The 23,666-nt window shown below is 38.9% G+C and overlaps 1 protein-coding gene across 1 annotated transcript; it reads left to right on the forward strand.

Moving 5' to 3' along the window:
* Positions 1-23,206: 23,206 nt before the first annotated feature.
* LOC128568528 (calmodulin-binding transcription activator 1-like) lies at positions 23,207-23,443 on the forward strand. The gene has a single exon (XM_053566206.1). The coding sequence runs from the start codon at positions 23,207-23,209 to the stop codon at positions 23,441-23,443; it is 237 nt and encodes a 78-aa protein (XP_053422181.1).
* Positions 23,444-23,666: the final 223 nt, after the last annotated feature.

The following is a 23,666-nucleotide window of genomic DNA, read 5'->3' on the forward strand; positions in this document are numbered from 1 at the left end:
TCTGAGGGGTAAATAGGGGGATAAGTGCTAATAGGTACAGATTTTCCTTTTAGAGTGACAAAACTGCTCTGGAATGAGATAGTGGTGATGGTTGCATAATCTTGTGAATACACTAAAAAGCACTTATCTGCTTTCAAAGGGAGGATTTTATGGTATATTAATTGCATCTCATTTTCTCTAAATTCCAAGTAATTAATAATGGGTCAGAATCTAGTAGCAAAAGATGGCTTATAGTACTAAGTGGAAATCAGGTAGGCTGACTAGCTGGTGCCAAGTTCGTCAAGGAAAAGCAAGAACTTCAGGAAATGTGACATTTTGGCTGGTGGGACTAACAAGATCAAAGGCAGGAGTGCAGGCGAGTGTAACACAGATACTTTGCTTCACATTCTTTGTGGGAAAAGATATTACTGTAGGAAATACATGGTGGATTGCATTTTTTTAAAGATTTTCCAAGTTTTATTAGATCTAAATAACTCCAGGAATAGTGCTGAGCAATATGCCAGTTGTTAACTTTTCCTAGTAATTCAACAAATAATCCAATTTAAAAAAATATAAGTGAGGAAACAAATTTTGGCTTTGGATCCTTAACATAGCCAGGAAGCTGATGGACACACCAAGGCAAAATACTTCACATATACACACAAGTTTTATGAATCATGAAAAAGAACTGTAGGAGATAGTCTAGGTCTGAACTGAGTTTAGATACACAGAGGAAAAATTAAAGGAGAGAAAAAAATGAAAGACAGGATTCATGATTATATCATAAATGTATAAAATGTAAATATATAATCCTAGTATTTCAGGTCAAAGTAGAAATTTTTTTCTAAAGTCAATGGCTAATCTTAACAAGGAAGAGGATGTAAAGGACTGACTCTTCTAAAGAATTCATGAGACTGTGAAAGCCCACAGACATGTCCCATTTACCTATTTGAATCCGTTCCTTGTTCCTCTGTTTCTATTCATGTTAATGTGGCTCATACTGCCTCCAGGGCTGTGCACACCATCCAGGCTCGGCCAATGATCTTATGCCTCATGCTCTAGAAAGAATTCAGCCATGGGCACATGCCCCAAGTCAACATGCAATTCTGGAACTTTTGCTATCACAGTTAGAAGAAAATATCCTTTTGCATAAGGATTTCTAATTCTATAAATGATGATAGTTGAGACCTCCTGGAGAGGAAGGAAAGTCAATGAAGAGCCATGAGATGGTGAATCATATCCCCCTCCAGACCTAATGTGAGCTCCATGCCTGTCTAGAGCCACTGTCCTTGGATTGTTCAGACACCTGCACAAATACATTCCTTTCTTCTTAAGCCATTTTGAACCAAGCTTCTGTCAATTTCAACAAAAAGTCATGATAAATGCAACATTCAATCCAACCTTAAAGTTTGTTGAGGAGGAGCAGCCCCTGTGGCTCAAAGAGTAGGGCGCCAGCCCCATATGCCAGAGGTGGCAGGTTCAAACCCGGCCCTGGCCAAAAAAAAAAGTTTCTTGAGGAGGAAATGAAGTCTGGAGAGGGGGATAAACTTACATAAGGTTGCACGGAAGTTGGGAGGCGAATCTAGGCACAAATGCAAATGCCTTGGGTCTCGATCTAGTGCCTTTCCCTTACACTGTCAATAAGATTCATTTTGGATAGTGAAAAGACTGATGCAAAACTAAAAATACTGCAAATCTCACTCATATGTGAAATCCAAAAAAGTTAAATGCATTGAATCTGAGAGTAGAGTGGTGGCTTCCAAGGGTGGGGAGGTGGAGGAAATGGGGTGATGTTGGTCAAAGAGTACAAAGTTGTAATTACATAGAATAAATCGGTCTACATATCTAATGTACATCATGAGAACCACAAGTGTTAGTAACACTGTAAAGTATATAGGAAATTTTCTAAAAGAGTCGTTTTCAAGTGCTCTCACTAGAAAAAGAAAAAGGAAAAAGAAAGAAAATAAGCTATGTGAGGAGGTGAATATATTAATTTGCTTCACTGTACTAATCGTTTCACTATGTACATGTATATCAAAACATCATGTTGTGCACTTTAAGTATATAAATTATTATTCCAAAAGAAAACTGAAAAAACAAAAAAGAATAAAAGCATGGTCTACTGTTAGTTTAAAAATATGATTCACTTTGGAAACAATTAGACACCCAAAGTTGAGATGTCACTTACAAGCAAAAGCCATTAGAGAGAAGCATTGGTTTACCTGCCCCTGCATATTACCCATTTTCTCTCAGAGCACTAAAAAGCATCGAGGATCAGCAAATGTCCCAGGGCTTCCCATTGTTGTTAGAGTGGAATTCAAACTCCTCTCTACAGTCATCACACACCTGATTGATGGGGCCCCTGACACTCCTATAACCTCAGGAGTGTACAGCGCTCTCCTTCTGTCACTGTGCTCCAACACTGTGGTTTTCCTTCAGCCCTTGAATGTCCCACCAGCCTTCCCTCTGGCTCAGATGCTTGTCCTCAACTCTCAGCACAGCTGGTTCCTCTCTAGCTCTCAGTTTCTGTGTCCCCCCATCAGGGAGGCCTTCGATCAAAGCAGACCTCTCTCCTTATAACTCTAACTCAGAAACCTGTTTTGAATTTTAGCTATATTGTTTATTATTATTTTACTCACCATTTACATGGCTGTTGTCTGCCTCCCTCCTGGACACAGTCATATCTGTACAGACCACTGTTAAACCCCAGTGCCAGTACTTGGAATACATAGAATAAATATTCAAATTGATGTAAGAAATACATTTTAAAAGTCCCCTCTTCTAGAGTGAGCTCACAGCTTTTTCACAAAAAAAGGCCTTCATTTCCTTTATCTCCAGTATCTAAAAGCTTCAGGATGCTTCCATTACCTCTTAGAAAACCAGCCTAAGGTATTTTTTCCATTTAGGCAGCAGTGATTTCCCAAAGCGATTTTCTAAACCTAAATTGCTTGGCACCTTGGCTTCACCCAAATCTGTGTCTAGAAAAGGAAGGCAGGTGTCTCAATGCTCCCTTTGCCAGTGGCGATCAGGCCTCAGTGATTGAATTGCCCTTCCAGGTGATTTGCCCTGTTATTGTTTTGACATGGAACCATTATATTAATTCTGACATTGGCACTGCTTGCTGCATCAAACCAAGTGTCTCTGCTGCCAGGTTGAATAGCTAAATATTATATTTTCATCCAATTCAGGTGTAAATCTCGTAAGCCAAGCCTTAAGAAAAGATGTATTTAACCTCCCGTGTACTGCAGACAGTTGCTAAATTAGTAATGAAGGCAGCCGTCAGCCAAAAAGCTTGGTCACTTCTAGTCAGTTGGCCTATGCATCAACTCTCCAGCTCATGCAGGCTTTGTTAGGATCTTTTTGGTTTTAAGAGACAAAAATAAATGTTTCAAGCAAAAATAGAAATTTACTGGGTCACTTAACTGAAAACTCCAGGAGTAAATCTGTTTGCCCGGATTCAGGGTTTCAAATGATGTCATCCTCAACGCAGCCGGTTCACATACCTCATTCGTAGGCTCCTCACTGTGGCAAAATGATTGACAGCAGTTCTCCAGGCCTACATGCTAAGAGGTGGAAGTCTAAGCAAACATTTCTATCAAGTCTTACTGGTTCTCACAGAACCACATGTTCATTCCTGAAACAATCACTCTGTCTAGGGGAATAAAATGCTCGGAATGCATGTGGATTAATCAGATGGCCACTTTTAGAGCTTTGGAGAGTATATGGTTAAAGAATAAGGAGCAGGCTGCGTGTGATGGTACATGCCTATAATCCTAACACTCTGGGAGACTGGGCCAGATGGATCCCTTGAGCTCAGAAGTTCAAGACCTGCTTAAGCAAGAGAAAGACCCTGCCTCTATTAAAAATAGAAAAATTAGCTGGGTGTCGTGGTGGGCACCTGTTGTCTCAGCTACGCGGGAGGCTCTGGGAGGAGGAACCCTTTTACCCAGGAGTCTGAGGTTGCTGTGAGCTGGGCTGGCACCATGATACTCTAACCTTGGCAACAGAGTAAGACTGTCTCAAAAAAATAAACAATTAAAAAAAAAAGAACAAAGAGCAGATTATTCCTCCAGGAGGAATCCAGGTACTGTGAGAAGAAGAAACTGTGAGAATGAAAACTGGGTGATTAAAGTAAGAAAGACTTCTACTACACAACCCAAGTCAGTAAGCCTCACAACTCTCCTGGCAATGGTGATACCAACAGCCACTTAGCCCCAGTATCCCTACCAAGCCCAGGTCAACCGGAGAGAAATAAGGGGCTAGAGACTATGGGATACAGAAGACTGTATAACCGACATAGCCGGAATGCTGTACTGACTAAAACACATCTACCTTTCTCACTTATTTTGTGCCTGGTAAGCTACACGTCCACTGTTGTGACTCCATCAGAAATAACAGTTAACCCAGGGCTTAGACTAAAACACAGTGAGAAGGCCCCCAACACCAGCATCTGCCTGTTCCATTCATATGCTCTTCAGGGAAACAAGAGCAAAAACAGCACAAAAGTGAAAAAGGAAGAGGAAAAGAAAGGAAAAGTTCTAAAAAGGACAGAGAGGTAGAAGAGAAGATATAAAAAGAAGAGTAATCGATAAACGTACTGAAAGAAGTTAAAAAATATCTGAGTGGTGGGATTATGAATGAGTTTCTTTTTCTATTTATTTTGCTGATCTATGTTTTCTGATTTTTCTACCATGAACATGTATTATTTACAGCAAATATAGTTTTAATAAATAAAAGAATTTCTTCTAAGACTTTATTCTTCTATGGCCAGAGCATGTATATATGTACCGTTTTCATGTATAATGTTGGGGTTTTAATAATGATGACAATAAATAACAATAAGTAAAATCTCTTTATTTCCTCTACCACAATCCAGAGTCATTTGAGAGATAATCACAGAAGTCAAGCCAAGGAAGAGTAAAATATCAACTTTGTTACCGATAAACCTGAGAGTAAAGAAATTACTAAGTTTCCAAGACAATTGGACTCACTGATCCCTTAGCTCCTCATTAGATCGACTGACTTAGTGATTGCTGCTGATAATTCTGGATAATACTGAGCCTCCCCCAGAAGTCTGCTCTTATAATACTTATGGTAGAAAGGAGAAACACAGAAGGGATGCCTCCTGCTGGCAGAGCTCCTCCAAAGACAGAAAGGAAAGAGTTGAGCCATGCATGCTTCGATCCCCTGGGAAAGGGTGAAAGATGGAGAGAGAGAAAGGCCATGTGCACCCTGGAGACCCCTCCACATGGAATCCATGTCCACAGAATGCTCCCCCTGTCCTCCTAAAATGGCACGGTCCATTGCAAGCCAGCTATCATATATCAATTATTATCCCTGCCAGTGGAATTAAGATTAAAAAATGTTCAGTATGTGGTTATCCATACTTATTCTCAATGACCAAAGTCAATAAGAAGCCTTTTTCTAAACCAACCAACCATTTAGACCAGCAACATAATGGATAAGCTTTACTTCAGAAGAAAACTGCAAGGTCTGCATTATGATAATAATTTTATATTATTTACCACCTACAAGATTAAGTAGATGATGACATGAAAATAAATGTGACATGTACTTCTTTTCTCTTTCAGGCTCCGCTTCCCCGCCCCCCACCCCCCACCAAGCCAGCTATTTTCTCAGGGGAAGGATGGTGCTTGCTATTGCACTTTCAGAGCCTTCTTCCTCCCCTTGGTCTGCCCCGTAAATAATGATGAAACTTTAGCTACTTAGACTTTTGGTGCAGCCAGCTGCTTTTATTTATGAACAACTTGGGCAGCCAATCATTGCCTGTGTGCTAGCATGATATTAGTCTCAAAGAAGAGGCATCACATCACTGGGAAAACCTGGGACAGGCTGTTACACACTGAGCCGGCCACCCCACTACCACCGCAGACCAAAGATTTATTCAGCCTACCGGAATCAGCACTCTATTTTATTGCTGCTGTCATAGAGAAGCATGGCCGTCTGCTCCTTCTGCTCTACTGCTGCTTGGAACGATTCCCATTTGCATGCTTCCTTCATGCTGTTTCAAAGAAACACTGTAAAGATTTTTACAAAGGTTATCAATTACATCATCACCTCAAACATCAAACAGCATCCTCACCAGTTATGAGCCATTGAGTGATGAAAAGAAGACTGAAAAACTGTCAGGAACAGTTTGCATCTAAGCAATGGAACTTTGTAAAATAAAGTTTAAAATAATTTAGAGACAGGCCAACAAATGATAGTGGTTAAAATGTTTATCTCATTGTTACAGATGAGTTAATGAAGAAGGACGTATGATTGGAGGTCAGAAGAAAACATGGTTTTGCTAGAGAGAAATTCTCAACTTAAAACACATCCAGGTATTTCTAGCCTTTAATTATTTTTAAAGAACTGTAATGTTGCTACAATTTTCACTTTGCATAACTACATTCTCTATTTTTCTCATTATCATGGTCCACGAAGGTGGAGACTTGGGTTCTGACTTGCTAAACACTACTAACACACATAACCTGGATTACAGCATCTTGACACAGTGATATGGCGTGAGAGACCAGAGGCCCCTTGGCAACAACATCCGGCTGTGTTGACACTGGCACAGCTGGTTTCCTCTGAAAGATATCTAATTCCTGTTGCAGTTTGCAAAAGTTTTTAGTGCCCACATCAATGGGGAAAGAAAGCAGTGTTTGTTGAGTACCTATGACATATTAGGTGTTACATACACTAGACATTCTGTCAGGCAACAAACATTTATTGAGGATTTGAACTGTGTGCCTGACACTGGGTACAGTGCTGTGGTGACGTACCTGCTTGGCCATCAGCAGACAGCTCAGCATTTGTTTCAGTGTCTGGTCATGGGTGGCTCCCAGTGTTTCTGCAGTTCTCTATCATAGTCAATTATGATTTTTGAAAGTCTTCACTCAGAGACCTTGCATTAGTTTTCTAGGGCTGCCATTATAGAGCACAACAACCTGGTGGCTTTAAGAACATAAATTTATCATCTCAAAGTTCTGGAGGCTAGGAGTCCATAATCAAGGTGTTCACAGGGTGGATTCCTTCTGGGGTCTGTGAGAGATATCTGGAGGCCTCTGTCCTCACTTCCAGTGGTTTATTTTGTCATTTCTTGCCCTGCAGAATCATCACCCAGATCTCTGCTTTTATAATTCATGCAGTGTCTCCCCTGTGTGCACATCTATAACCATTTTTTATTCTTTTTATAAGTACACCAGTCATACTGATTAGGGTTCACCCTAATGAGCTCATTTTAACTTAATTACCTCTGTCATAGTCTAGGATACAGGGGGCTAGGACCCAAATATATCTTTTCTTAGAGGACACATCTCAACATATAACAGGTCTCTAAAGCACAGGTTTTCATCATTTTCCCACTATGATGAGCATACTCCTATGGGATGTTTTCACAAAGCTATTGTTAATCGCTTATACTTTATCTCTGCCCTCTCCCTTATCAAAAAATTTGCACTTGTATATTTTTTAACACAATGAAACTACAGTTCACAAGCATTATAATAAGGGGCACAGCCTCAACTATTAAGGGCTCTGGTGCTGATGAGATGAGCTTCAAATTGTAAGTAATCCTTAGAATTAGCAGTAATTTTATTCTTCTATCTCAGATCTCAGACCAATCCATAAATTAGCTCTACCTTCCAAATAGATCCAGAATGAATCCATATCTCACCCCTCCTCTGCTGTCACTACCTCTTTCATGGACTCTTACGACATCTCCTGGCTGGCGATGTTTCTGTTTTGGTCTTCCCATGCTCCTGGCCCATTTTAAAACCAAATCCCAGATTAAATATTTTGAAACATAAGTCAAGTCACATCATTTTTTTGATAAATACCTTTCCAAGGTTCCTCATCTTATTGAGAGTGAAATTGAAGTCCTTGCAAAAACTCCAAGACATTGCATAAGCTGGCCCATTGCCTCTCTTGCTTCAGCTCCCGCAATTCTCTCTCTTGCTTCCTCACTCCAGCTGTTCCTTGAACATGCTGGGCTCTTAGTCAGTATTAAGAATCATAGTTGAATGAATGAATCAAAATGGCAGAGCAGAATCCTAGTGATTACAGAAAGCCTTTTTATGCTACTCACCCATAAATGTACTCAGATGTTTTTAAAAAGTTAGTTCTTTGAAACCATTAATATTTAAGCCTCATTTTCCAGGTTAAATCCTAGTTCTACCCCTTACATCTATATGTAATAGATATATTACTTATTCTCCTTGTGCCTTACATTACTCAACTGTAAAATGGATATAATCCTAAATCATAGGAATTTTTGAGGATTAACTGAATTAATACATAAAAAGCACTCAATGTATAGCATCTGATTGCTGAATAAGCGTTAACTATCATTGTCACTGTTATTTTAACTATGAGAAGTCTCCTCTTTGGATTGCGTTCAAACATCAAATGATTTTATTTTTGCAATAACTGCTACTGACTGTGATCTACCAAAGCCCTCTACTCCCCCATTACCATTCCCAGTGCTAAATAAACATTCACGGCGTTTTCAGTTTGGCAGAGAAGAGTGTGGTCCATCATGCACTTGCCTCCTTTCTGGGGCCTATGCTGTCTGGTATGGGGTGGAAAGCAGATCTTATCTCCAGTATAATCCCTCTGAGTGGGGTTTTCCCACCCCACCATCTTTTCTGAGGCTATCTGGAAGTCAACCCCTCGGGTGTGCAATTATTACTCCCGCATGAGAGACCCATTCAACCTCTCACTCCAGTACCAGCACAACCTTTTGCTGTTCATGTATTAATAGCACAAGCTATCCGCCCTTAGACAAGGGGATAGAAAGGGTGTAGCAGGCTATATTATGAGGCCCCTAACTCAACCCAAGGGAAATTCACATAGTCTTCGTACCAGATAGTGAGAACAGGGGCTGCCCGCTTACCCTTCATTATATATATATAATTGTCTGTATCACTCCACCATCTCCCCAATACCCCTTTCTCCACATTCCAACAGCCTCAAGTACTCTATCCTTCCAGTCTCCTGGCAACATGCACAGAGAAGATAATAAACAACCCTGAAATAATTGGAGAAATCAATGTTTCAGGTGCCCTCAATCTTTTAGAAAAGTAGTATGACCTTATCTCCAAGACAAGAGGGGAGGGTAGATATGATTACCATTCCATAAGGTCTTCATTCCCTCAGTAGCAGGCAAAAAATGTCTCTGTCTTATCCACGGGAATATTGAATTTGTTATGTGATGTTACATGGCAAGGCAGAATTAAGAGCACAGATGGAATTAAGGTTGTTAATCGGATGACCTTAAAGTGGGAAGATTATCATAATCTGAGGGAGCCCAATGCAGTCACAGGGAATATAACAATAGCATAGGGGATCAGAAAAGAGAAACAGAAAGATTACTGCTCTGGGGAAGAACTCAGCCCAACTTTGCTAGTGTTGAAGATGTAAAAAACTGGCAATGAGCCCAGAAATGCAGGCAGTCTCTAGAAGCAGAAAAGGCAAGAAAATGGACTCTCCCTGGAGCCTCCAGAAACATATTCAGGGTTGCTGATAACTTGATTTTAATCCCAATGAGACTCATGTTAGACTTTTGACCTCCATAACCATAAGATAATAAATGTGTGTTGCTTTAAGCCACAACGTTTGTGGTAATTTGTTATGGCAGCTAGAAAATTAATATACCCCCCAAACATAACCCTCTACTTTGCTGCCACCTCTGAGGTGGTAGCACAGTACTGCTAAAATGAGTCCTCTCAGCAGTGTGAGCTGGAAGCTGCCCTCACCAACAATCAGTTCTTTAAACTTATGCCGTGGGATCTCCACTGACTTTTGTTCTCAACTGAGCACCTTCTCCATCACTTCCAGTTCTCTTTACCATCATGCAGTCACCCCTTGGTATCCACAGAGGATTGGTATCAGGACTCCCTGCTCAAGTCTCTTACAAAAATGAAGTAGCATTTGGACATAACCTACACACATCCTCCAGTATATTTTAATTATCTCTAGGTAACTTATAATGCCTAATATAATTGAAATGCTATGTAAACATAGCTGTACTGTCTTACTGTATTGTTTGGAATAATGATAAGAAAAAAAAAGTCTGGACAGGTTCAGTACAGATGTAACCATCCTTTTTTCCCCAAATGTTTTTCATCCTCAGATGGTTAAATTCATGGAAGTAAAAGCCATGGATACAAAGGTCTGATTGTACTGGTAATGAGTTATATGATGCATCTCATGCTTAATTAATTAGTAAGGCCTCTAAGTAACAGGAAATGTTATGAAACCCTCCACTAGTGATGCTCTTAGCCAGCCCTTGGGCTCTTTTCTGCTGCTGACTCATCAGGCTTGGCTCAGGACAAATGCTTAGCCCATAATCCAAGGGAGAGTCCGTCTGACTCTAACACCCATACCCAGAACTCCTGCAGTAGTTCACTACCAGATCAAGTATCCAGATCAATAAAGTAAAATGATACAAGTCTCTTCTCATCAACCTGACATGCACAGGTGATACCTGAGAGACTCAACGATCTGTCCCATTGGAGACAGCTAATTTATTTAAAGTTGATTGAATGAAGGAGCTGATTCATGCATTTGACAAACAGTTCTCAAGTTTTGTGCAAAACACTGTGATAGGCTTTCTAAATAGTTCCATTTCTTCATGCTGTCCATCCAGTGACTCTACAAAAATTAACAGATGATGGGTGGAAGAAACTGGCATGCAAACAGAGCTTTCTGTAGTGTTCTCTTCACTGCTCTCCAATTTCTCTAAAGACCAAGAAAAATAATTTGAACATCATCTGTAAAGCTCCACACTATTGGTTCCTCACTAAAACTGTTGTTACTTTTAAGGATCATGGGAAAGATTACATTAGATATAATTTGTATGGATGTAATGACACATATATTGCAACTGGAACAGAATCTTTCCACAGAAAGTAGTCGTCCTTTGGCCTTCCCAGCTTAACTTGCATCATTCTGCTCCTTGCTCTCAAAGCTCTAGCTGCACTGGCCTTTTCTGTCCTCTTCTTATGTTCTACAGACCCTCTTACACTGTTAACACTTTTCCCTTATCCTCCCAATCTCTAGATGACTCCTACCTGCCTTTAAGAATTCATCTTAGGAGGAGGCGGAGCAAGATGGCAGCCGCGTAACAGCTTCCTTGCATCTGGGCACCGTGAGTCGGGGGAGATAGGACTCCAGGCATCTCTGGCTGGTGGGAACTGCCTATCATCACTCCTATGAGGCTACAGGGAGTCAGCAAGAGACTTCTGGACCCCAAGAGGAGGACTAAAACAGTGGAAAACCGGCAAGTGGTCGCGTGTGTTCAATCCGTCTAAACCCGCCCACAACTTCCACAGGCACAAGATCTTAAAGAGCAAGAGGAAGTGAAAGGAAAATTAGGGCAAGGAAACAGATAAAAGAAATCACTCATGAGGAAGAATCAGCAGAAAACTCCAGGCAACATGAAGAACCAGTCCAGAACAACCCCGCCAAGGGACCATGAGGTAGCTACTGCAGAGGATTCCACCTATACAGAAATGTTAGGAATGACAGAAAGGGAATTTAGAATACACATGTTGAAAACAATGAAAGAAATGATGGAAACAATGAAGGAAACTGCTAATAAAGTGGAAAATAACCAAAAGGAAATCCAAAAACAGAATCAAATCAGAGATGAACGATATGAAGAATATAAAAAGGATATAGCAGAGCTGAAGGAAATGAAACAGTCAATCAGGGAACTTAAAGATGCAATGGAAAGTATCAGCAACAGGTTAGACCATGCAGAAGAAAGAATTTCAGAGGTAGAAGACAAAGTTTTTGAGATAACTCAGATAGTAAAAGAGGCAGAAAAGAAGAGAGAGAAAGCAGAACGTTCACTATCAGAATTATGGGACTTTATGAAGCGTTCCAACATACGAGTTATAGGAATTCCAGAAGGGGAAGAAGAATGCCCCAGAGGAATGGAAGCCATACTAGAGAATATTATAAAAGAAAATTTCCCAAACATCACCAAAGATTCTGACACACTGCTTTCAGAGGGATATCGGACCCCAGGTCGCCTCAACTCTAACCGAGCTTCTCCAAGACACATTGTGATGAACCTGTCCAAAGTCAAGACAAAAGAAAAGATTCTGCAAGCTGCCAGGAGTAAGCGCCAGTTGACCTACAGGGGCAAATCCATCAGAGTGACCGCAGACTTCTCTAATGAAACTTTCCAAGCAAGAAGACAATGGTCATCTACCTTTAATCTACTTAAACAGAACAATTTTCAGCCCAGAATTCTGTACCCTTCTAAGCTAAGCTTCAAAATTGATGGAGAAATCAAATCATTTATGGATATACAAACATTGAGGAAATTCGCCACAACAAGACCAGCTCTACAGGAAATACTTCAACCTGTTCTGCACACTGACCACCACAATGGATCAGCAGCAAAGTAAGAACTCAGAAATTAAAGGACAGAGCCTAACCTCCACACTGATGCAAAAGATAAAACTAAGCAATGGACTCTCACCAAATAAGACGAATAGAATACTACCACACTTATCAATTATCTCCATAAATGTTAATGGCTTGAATTCCCCACTGAAGAGACATAGATTGGCTGACTGGATTAAAAAACACAAGCCATCCATTTGCTGTCTGCAAGAAACACACCTGGCTTCAAAAGACAAATTAAAGCTCCGAGTCAAGGGATGGAAGACAATTTTTCAGGCAAATGGAATTCAGAAGAAAAGAGGAGTTGCAATCTTATTTTCAGATACATGTGGATTTAAAGCAACTAAAGTCAAAAAAGACAAAGATGGTCACTTTATATTGGTCAAGGGAAAACTACAACAAGAAGACATTTCAATTCTAAATATTTATGCACCCAATTTAAATGCTCCCAGATTCTTGAAGCAGACCTTACTCAGTCTGAGCAATATGATATCTGATAATACCATCATAACAGGGGACTTTAACACACCTCTTACAGAGTTGGACAGATCCTCTAAACAGAAATTAAACAAAGATATAAGAGATTTAAATGAGACCCTAGAACAACTATGCTTGATAGACGCATATAGAACACTCCACCCCAAAGATAAAGAATATACATTCTTCTCATCACCCCATGGAACATTCTCCAAAATTGATCATATCCTGGGACACAAAACAAATATCAACAGAATCAAAAGAATTGAAATTTTACCTTGTATCTTTTCAGACCATAAGGCACTAAAGGTGGAACTCAACTCTAACAGAAATGCTCGACCCCACCCAAAGGCATGGAAATTAAACAATCTTCTGTTGAATAACAGATGGGTGCAGGAAGAAATAAAACAGGAAATCATTAACTTCCTTGAGCATAACAACAATGAAGACACAAGCTACCAAAACCTGTGGGATACTGCAAAAGCAGTTTTGAGAGGAAAATTCATCGCTTTAGATGCCTACATTCGAAAAACAGAAAGAGACCACATCAACAGTCTCACAAGAGATCTTATGGAATTGGAAAAAGAAGAACAATCTAAGCCTAAACTCAGTAGAAGAAAAGAAATATCCAAAATCAAATCAGAGATCAATGAAATTGAAAACAAAAGAATCATTCAGAAAATTAATGAAACAAGGAGTTGGTTTTTTGAAAAAATAAATAAAATAGATAAACCATTGGCCAGACTTACTAGAAATAGAAAAGTAAAATCTCTAGTAACCTCAATCAGAAATGATAAAGGGGAAATAACAACTGATCCCACAGAGATACAAGAGATCATCCCTGAATACTACCAGAAACTCTATGCCCAGAAATTTGACAATGTGAAGGAAATGGATCAATATTTGGAATCACATCCTCTCCCTAGACTTAGCCAGGAAGAAATAGACCTCCTGAACAGACCAATTTCAAGCACTGAGATCAAAGAAACAATAAAAAAGCTTCCAACTAAAAAATGCCCTGGTCCAGATGGCTTCACTCCAGAATTCTATCAAACCTTCAAGGAAGAGCTTATTCCTGTACTGCAGAAATTATTCCAAAAAATTGAGGAAGAAGGAATCTTCCCCAACACATTCTATGAAGCAAACATCACCCTGATACCAAAACCAGGAAAAGACCCAAACAAAAAGGAGAATTTCAGACCAATCTCACTCATGAATATAGATGGAAAAATTCTCAACAAAATCCTAGCCAATAGATTACAGCTTATCATCAAAAAAGTCATTCATCATGATCAAGTAGGCTTCATCCCAGGGATGCAAGGCTGGTTTAACATACGCAAGTCCATAAACGTTATCCACCATATTAACAGAGGCAAAAATAAAGATCACATGATCCTCTCAATAGATGCAGAAAAAGCATTTGATAAAATCCAGCATCCTTTTCTAATTAGAACACTGAAGAGTATAGGCATAGGTGGCACATTTCTAAAACTGATTGAAGCTATCTATGACAAACCCACAGCCAATATTTTACTGAATGGAGTTAAACTGAAAGCTTTTTCTCTTAGAACTGGAACCAGACAAGGTTGTCCTCTGTCACCTTTACTATTCAACATAGTGCTGGAAGTTCTAGCCAATACAATTAGGCAAGACAAGGAAATAAAGGGAATCCAAATGGGAGCAGAGGAGGTCAAACTCTCCCTCTTTGCTGACGACATGATCTTATACTTAGAGAACCCCAAAGACTCAACCACAAGACTCCTAGAAGTCATCAAAAAATACAGTAATGTTTCAGGATATAAAATCAATGTCCACAAGTCAGTAGCCTTTGTATACACCAATAACAGTCAAGATGAGAAGCTAATTAAGGACACAACTCCCTTCACCATAGTTTCAAAGAAAATGAAATACCTAGGAATATACCTAACGAAGGAGGTGAAGGACCTCTATAAAGAAAACTATGAACTCCTCAGAAAGGAAATAGCAGAGGATATTAACAAATGGAAGAACATACCATGCTCATGGATGGGAAAAATCAACATTGTTAAAATGTCTATACTTCCCAAAGCAATCTACCTATTCAATGCCATTCCTATCAAAGTACCTACATCGTACTTTCAAGATTTGGAAAAAATGATTCTGCGTTTTGTATGGAACCAGAAAAAACCCCGTATAGCTAAGGCAGTTCTTTCTAACAAAAATAAAGCTGGGGGCATCAGCATACCAGATTTTAGTCTGTACTACAAAGCCATAGTGGTCAAGACAGCATGGTACTGGCACAAAAACAGAGACATAGACACTTGGAATCAAATTGAACACCAAGAAATGAAACTAACATCTTACAACCACCTAATCTTCGATAAACCAAACAAGAACTTACCTTGGGGGAAAAACTCCCTATTCAATAAATGGTGTTGGGAGAACTGGATGTCTACATGTAAAAGACTGAAACTGGACCCACACCTTTCCCCACTCACAAAAATTGATTCAAGATGGATAAAGGACTTAAATTTAAGGCATGAAACAATAAAAATCCTCAAAGAAAGCATAGGCAAAACACTGGAAGATATTGGCCTGGGGGAAGACTTCATGAAGAGGACTGCCATGGCAATTGCAACAACAACAAAAATAAACAAATGGGACTTCATTAAACTGAAAAGCTTTTGTACAGCTAAGGAGACAATAACCAAAGCAAAGAGACAACCCACACAATGGGAAAGGATATTTGCATATTTTCAATCAGACAAAAGCTTGATAACCAGGATCTATAGAGAACTCAAATTAATCCACATGAAAAAAGCCAACAATCCCTTATATCAATGGGCAAGAGACATGAATAGAACTTTCTCTAAAGACGACAGACGAATGGCTAACAAACACATGAAAAAATGTTCATCATCTCTATATATTAGAGAAATGCAAATCAAAACATCCCTGAGATATCATCTAACCCCAGTGAGAATGGCCCATATCACAAAATCTCAAAACTGCAGATGCTGGCGTGGATGTGGAGAGAAGGGAACACTTTTACACTGCTGGTGGGACTGCAAACTAGTACAACCTTTCTGGAAGGAAGTATGGAGAAACCTCAAAGCACTCAACCTAGACCTCCCATTCGATCCCGCAATCCCATTACTGGGCATCTACCCAGAAGGAAAGAAATCCTTTTATCATAAGGACACTTGTACTAGACTGTTTATTGCAGCTCAATTTACAATCGCCAAAATGTGGCAACAGCCTAAATGCCCACCAACCCAGGAATGGATTAACAAGCTGTGGTATATGTATACCATGGAATACTATTCAGCCATTAAAAAAAATGGAGACTTTACATCCTTCGTATTAACCTGGATGGAAGTGGAAGACATTATTCTTAGTAAAGCATCACATGAATGGAGAAGCATGAATCCTATGTACTCAATTTTGATATGAGGACAATTAATGACAATTAAGGTCATGGGGGGGAAGCAGAAAGAGGGATGGAGGGAGGGGGTGGGGCCTTAGTGTGTGTCACACTTTATGGGGGCAAGACATGATTGCAAGAGGGACTTTACCTAACAATTGTAATCAGTGTAACTGGCTTATTGTACCCTCAATGAATCCCCAACAATAAAAAAAAAAAAAAGAAAAAGAAAAAAAAAAAAAAAAAAAAGAATTCATCTTAGATAACACTTTCTCAGGGCAGCCTTCTCTGGCTCTGTAAAATAGATCAGGTTGCCTTCTTATATGTTCTAATGCTTTTTTATAACTATAACAGCTTTATTAGAATATAATTCACATACTATTCACTTCAACCATTTAAAGTATGCAAGGCAATGGTTTGGGAATACAGCACAGAAATTTACAATAATCAGTACATTTAGTTTTAAAAGATTTTCATCACACCCACCCCCACCCCAAAGAAACCCATATTCATCATCACTCATTTTTCCCAACCTTTCTAGGCCCTGGCAACCATTAATCTGCTTTCTCTCTCTGTGGATTTACCTATTCTTGGCATTTTATGCTATTGGAATCATACAAAATGTGGTCCTTTGTGTCTGGCTTCTTTCACCTAGCATAATGTTTTCAAGATTCAGTCATGTTGCAGCATGTATCAGTACTGAATTCTTTCTTGTTGCTGAATAATATTCTACTGTTTGGATATAACATATTTTATTTGTCCATTCATTATTTGATGGATGAGAAGGTAAAACAAGATGGCAGAACAGGACTCTCTAGTGATTATTTTCCACAGAAATATCAATTTGAACAACTATCCATGCACAAACATACCTTCATAAGAGCTAAAAAATATCAAGTGAGAGATCACAGAAACTACTTATAGCACAATAATAATAAAGAGATTCAGTTCATTAAGGAGTACAAAAATACAATTAGATAGACGAAGTAAATTTTAGTGTTTGACAGTATAGTTAAGCAGTTATATATTTTAAAACAGCTAGAAGACAATAATTGCGATATTACCAAATGTTTGAAGTAATGAATATCTTAATTACTCTTATGTGATCCTTACACATCATATACAGTAACATATGTATCTCCAAAACACACTATATATCACATTATATATCAATAAAATAAATAAACAAAATTATGCATTAAAGAGGGTAGAAAAGACAAATTTACATTACCTGCATCAGCCCTCCCCCTACCCTAGGCAATCAGTTGGGGGAAGGACAGAGAAATGAGTGTAAGACTTTCCCTTGGACCCTAATACCACAGCCACTTCAGTAAGCCTCAGCACCAGAAAGACCCTACAACCCCTGACTCCAGGACTGTACCCACAAAATAAGCCTCCAGATGTTTTAGATAGGATCCTGTAGCCCTTGTGAGGCAGATTTGATCATCAGTCTGCATCACTGTCAGCTGACTACAGCAGCCCTGAGTTTCAACTAACCCTAGCAGTAGGCAGAACTCAGCACCTGTGGGCTTCAGACATACCCCAGCACTGTATCAGCCTCTGTGGCCACAAGCTTTAGAAATGCTACAGCTCTACACTGGCCTCAGTGGCAATGACATTCCAGACAAGGATTATGCCAGCCACAGTGGTCCATCCCAAACTTAGAGCACTCTGAGCACCACAAAAGCCACAATGGTCCTGGGCTTAGGAACAATGCCAGCTGGCCAGATTCAATTTTCTGGATAAGTTTAGTGTGGAGGGGCATTCCCAGACAAATCCAGTTCGCAAGAACTAGAGTAAGTGCTTGCTTCTGCAAATGCATGGACACCAACACATAGCCACAGGATTTAGAATAATTAGGAAAACATGACATCACCAAACAGATGAAATAAGGTGCCAGTGACTAACCTTAAAGAAATGGAGATGTGGCTTGGCACCTGTAGCTCAGCAGTTTTGGTGCTGGCCACATACACTGGAGCTGGTGGGTTCGAACCCAGCCCAGGTCTTGCCAAACAACAATGACAACTAACAAAAAAATAGCTGGGTGTTGTGGCTGGCGCCTGTAGTCCCAGCTACTTGGGAGGCTGAGGCAAGAGAATCTCTTAAGCCCAAAAGTTTGATGTTGCTGTGAGCTGTGATGCAACATAATGAGACTCTGTCTGAAAGAAAGAAAGAAAGAAAGAAAGAAAGAAAAGAAAGAAAGAAAGAAAGAAAGAAAGAAAGAAAGAAAGAAAGAAAGAAAGAAAGAAAGAAAGAAAGAAAGAAAGAAAGAAAGAAAGAAAGAAAGAAAGAAAGAAAGAAAGAAAGAAAGAAAGAAAGAAAGAAAGAAAGAAAGAAAGAAAGAAAGAAAGAAAGAAAGAAAGAAAGAAAGAAAGAAAGAAAGAAAGAAAGAAAGAAAGAAAGATCTATGAATTGCCAAACAAAGAATTTAAAATAAGGAGGCCAGAGCAAGATGGCAGACCAGAAAGATTGTTTAGCTGAGCTCTCCTAGAATGACTGGGTGGGTAAAAAGAGAGAACCCAGCTGCACCTGGATCCAGGACCTTACCCAGAGTCATAGCTCAGGGAACACAGTGAAGAGGTGGTGAGCTAGATGCAGCATATGATACAGAGTGGTGGAAATCTGATGAATTAGGCAATGGATTGTGACTGTCTCAGATCACCTGGCCACTCACAGAGGTCTGGGATGGGAAGACGCCTTTCGGATGTTTATAGTTGTTGGGGGGAGCTGCACATTGACTGGAAAGCTTGGAAGAGTGGGCAAACTCAACAGTATACAGCAACCATATTTAAATGATGTTGGAGTGGACTTGCCATAGGTTTGTTGGCTGGCAAGCAAGCCATACTGAGAAGGTCTGGCTGGCTGCCATTATGAGAAAGTCATGAGAATGTCTTAGCAAGGGCCTAAAGTACACCATCTTAATTCTGCCTGCCAGGATCATAACTCCACTCTTGAGACAGGCTAAAGGACTCCCACACCCCACGGGAACTGAAGTCAGAGGGCACTGTGAGATCAGCCCCTGAAAGATTCTTGTGAGTTTTAAAATAATAAAGATAAAGATGGACACTTTATACTGGTCAAAGGAACAACACAACAAGAAAACATTTTATCTTTAAATATTTATGCACCCAACTTAAATGCTGCCAGATTTATGAAACAGACCTGGATGGAGCTGAGCAATATGATATCCCATAACACCATAATAGTTGGGGACTTTAATATCCCTCTGACAGAACTGGACAGATCCTGTAAACAGAAACTAAACAAAGATACAAAGAACTTAAATGTGACCCTAGAACAAATGGGATTTAATAGACATACACAGAACACACCATCCCAAATCTACATTTTTCTTGTCAGCCCATGGTATGTACTCCAAAATCAACCACATTCTAGGACACAAATCAAACCTCAGCAAAATTCAAAGAATAAAAATTATACCTTGTATCTTCTCAAACCACAAGGCAATAAAGGTGGAATTCAACTCCAATGAAAACCTTCATCCTTAGACAAAGACATGGAAATTAAACAATGTTATGCTGAATGATAGTTAAGTACAGGAAGAGATAAAAGAGGAAATTGTTAAATTCCTCAAACATAACAGCAAGGAAGACACGAGTTACCAAAACCTGTAGAAGACAGCAAAAGCAGTCTTAAGAGGCAAATTTATTTCTTAAGAGGGAAATTTATTATAGTAGTTGCCTACATTCAAAAAACAGAACGAGAACATCTCAACAAACTCATGAACCATCTGTTCCTGAATTTGGAACTGGAAATTGGAAATTGGAAAAAGAAGAACAATCTAATCCCAAACCCCAGCAGAAGAAAAGAAATAACCAAAATTAATCAGAGATTACTGAAATTGAAAACAAAAGAATCATTCAGAAAATTAACAAAACAAAAAGTTGGTTCTTCAAAAAAATAAATAAAATCAATAAACCTTTGGCCAGATTAACTAAAAAAAGAAAAGTAAAATCTCTAATAACCTCAATCAGAAATGATAAAAAGAAAATAACAGATGCCACAGAGATACAGAGCTCATTTCTGAGTACTACAGCAAACTCTATGCCCAGAAATTTGACAAGGGGAAGAAAATGGATCAATACCTGGAATCACACCCTCTCCCTAGACTTAATCAAGAAGAAATAGATCTCTTGAACAGATTCATTTTTAAAGAACTGAGACTGAAGAAAGAATAAAAAATACACCAACCAAAAAAACCCTAGTCCAGATGGCTTCACACCAGAATTCTATCAAACCTTCAAAGAAGAGCTTATACCCATACTGCAGAAATTATTCCAAAAAATTGAGAAGGAAGGATTCTTCCCCAACATGTTCTACAATGTAAAAAGCACCCTGATACCAAAACCAGGAAAAGACCCAACTAAGAAGGAGAATTTCAGATCAATTTCACTAATGAATATAGATGAAAAAATTCTCAACAAAATCCTAGCCAATAGATTACAGCTACACATTGAAAAAATCATTCATCCCAATCAAGTAGGTTTCATCCCAGGGGTGTAAGGCTAGTTTAACATACACAAGCCCATTAAACATAATTCACCAAATTAACAGAAGCAAAAACAAGGTCCATATGATTCTCTCAATAAATGTAGAAAAAGGATTTAATATTTTTCAGCATCCTCTAATTAGAACACTTTAGTATATAGGCCTAGGTGGCACATTTCATAATCTGATTGAAGCCATCTATGACAAACCCACAGCTAATATTATACTAAATAAAGTAAAACTGAAAGATTTTCCACTTACAACTGGAACCAGGCAAAGTTGTTCTCTATCACCACTACTATTCAGCATAATGCTGGAAGTTCTAACCAATACAGTCTGACAAGAGAATAAAATAAAGGGCATCTAAATGGGTTCAGAGGGGGTCAAACTCTCATTCTTTGCCAACAATATGATCTTATACATAAAGAACCCCAAAGACTCACCCACAAGACTCCTGGAAGTGATCAAAAAATATGGCAACATCTCAGGATATAAAATCAATGTCCACAAATCAGTAGCCTTTGTGTATTTCAATAGCAGCCAAGATGAGAAGCTAATCAATGACACAATATCCTTCACAGTAGCTTCACAAAAAATGAAATACCTAGGAATATACCTCACAAAAGAGGTGAAAGACCTCTACAAAGAAAATTATGAAACCCTAAGAAAAAAATAGCAGAGGATATTAGCAAATGGAAGAACATATCATACTCATGGCTGGAAGAATCAACATTGCAAAAATGTCTATACTGCCCAAAGCAATCAACAAATTCAATGCAATCCCCATTAAAATATCATCATCATACTTTCAAGAACTGGAAAAAATAATTCTTCATTTTGTATAGAACCAAAAGAAACTCCAAATAGCCAAGGCTATTCTTAGTAATAAAAACAAAGCTGGGGGTATCACCCTACCAAACTTTTGGCTATATTATAAAGCCATAGTGAACAAACAGCATGGTGTTGGCACAAAAATAGAGACATTGACATTTGGAACCAAATAGAAAACCAGGAGATGAAACTAACCTCTTACAGCCACTTCATCTCTGATAAAACAAATAAGAACATACACAGGGTAAAAGAATCCCTGTTCAATAAATGGTGTTGGGAAAACTGGCATCCACATATAAAAGACTGAAACTGGACATGTACCACTCACCACTTACAAAAATTGATTCAAGATGCATAAAAGATTTACATCTAAGGCATGAAACAATAAAAATCCTCAAAGAAAGTGTGGAAAAAAACCTTGAAGATATCAGCCTCAGGAAAGATTTGTATTAAGAAGACTTCCATGGCAATTGCGACAACAAAAAATAAACAAATGGGACTTAATTAAACTGAAAAGCTTTTGTATAGCTAAGGAAACAAAAACCAAAGCAAATAGACAACCTTCAGAATGGGAAAATACATTTGCATATTATGAATCAGATAAAAGCTTGATAACTAGGATCTATAAAGAACTCAAAATAATTAAAAAAAAAAAGGTCAACAGTGCCACATATCACCTAGGCATGAGACATGAATAGAACCTTTTCTAAAGAAGCCAGATGAATGGCTAACATACATATGAAAAAGTGCTCATCATCCCTAATCATCAGAGAAATGCAAACCAAAACTACCCTGAGATATTACTTAACCCCAGTGAGAATGGCCCACATCACAAAGTCTCAAAGCTGCAAATACTAGCATGGATGTAGAGAGAAGGGAACACTTTTACACTGTTGGTGGGACTGCAAACTCATACAACCTTTTTGGAAGGAAGTATGGAGAATCCTCGAAGAATTCAAACTAGAACTCCTATTTGATCATACAATCCCATTACTGGGCATCTACAGAAGAAAAAAATCCTTTTACCATAAGGACACTTGCACTGGTTTATCGCAGCTCAATTTACAATCACCAAAATGGAAACAGTCTGTGGAAGCAATCTAAATGCCTACCAACCCAGTAATGGATTAACAAGCTGTGGAATATGTACGCCATGGAATACTATTTAGCCATTTAAAAAATGGAGACTTTACATCTTTTGTATTAACCTGGATGGAAGTGGAACACATTCTTTTTAGTAAAGCATCACAAGAATGGAGAAGCAAGAATCCTATGTACTCAATTCTGATATGAGCACAATTAATGATCTAGTACATGGTAGGGGAGGGGAAGGGGAGAGCAGAGACAAGGAAGGAGGGAGAGGGTGGTGGGTCATTGTGTATGACACACCTTTGGGGGGCAGGACACAATTATAAGAGGCACTATACCTAACAAATGCAATCAGTGTAAACTAATTCTTTGTACCCTCCTCAATCAATCCAAACAATAAAAATAATAAAGAAATAAATAAAAGAATTTAAAATAATTTGTCAGGGGGTATTGGCAGTCTGAGAGGCTCGCTTGGTCCATGTCATGAGGAGGACTATGGTGCGCAGAGGGAAATGGCTGCCCAAAACACACAGGGACAGCATTTCCCAAAGTGTATTCTGCAGAATTATCACCTACTGTGTTCTCAGCACTGTGCCTCCTATAGAAGATGATCATGGAAACAGCAATAGTAGTCGTGTAAAAATCTTTTCACTGAAAGAGCTGCTTGAATGTCTGCTGAAATGTTCGAGTTTACCAAAAGAGAGGTATGGTCGGAACACAGAGAGATCATGATGCAGCCATCCTTTTGGATTTCTTTTTAATAATGTGTGACCCTTCACCTTTGATCTCCTGACCTGCATGACCTTGGTAACCATTTCATTTTTTAATTTAATGTTTTAATTTTGGTGTACAAGCTATAACATTTTACCTCTCTGAGTGTAACACCTGATTTCCTCAAATAGAGATACCCCTTTGAGTAATAAATTTGTAAAATGCTTTATTCATTTTCTGTAAT

Source organism: Nycticebus coucang, chromosome 17 (genome assembly GCF_027406575.1).
Source record: "Nycticebus coucang isolate mNycCou1 chromosome 17, mNycCou1.pri, whole genome shotgun sequence".
NCBI lineage: Eukaryota > Metazoa > Chordata > Mammalia > Primates > Lorisidae > Nycticebus > Nycticebus coucang.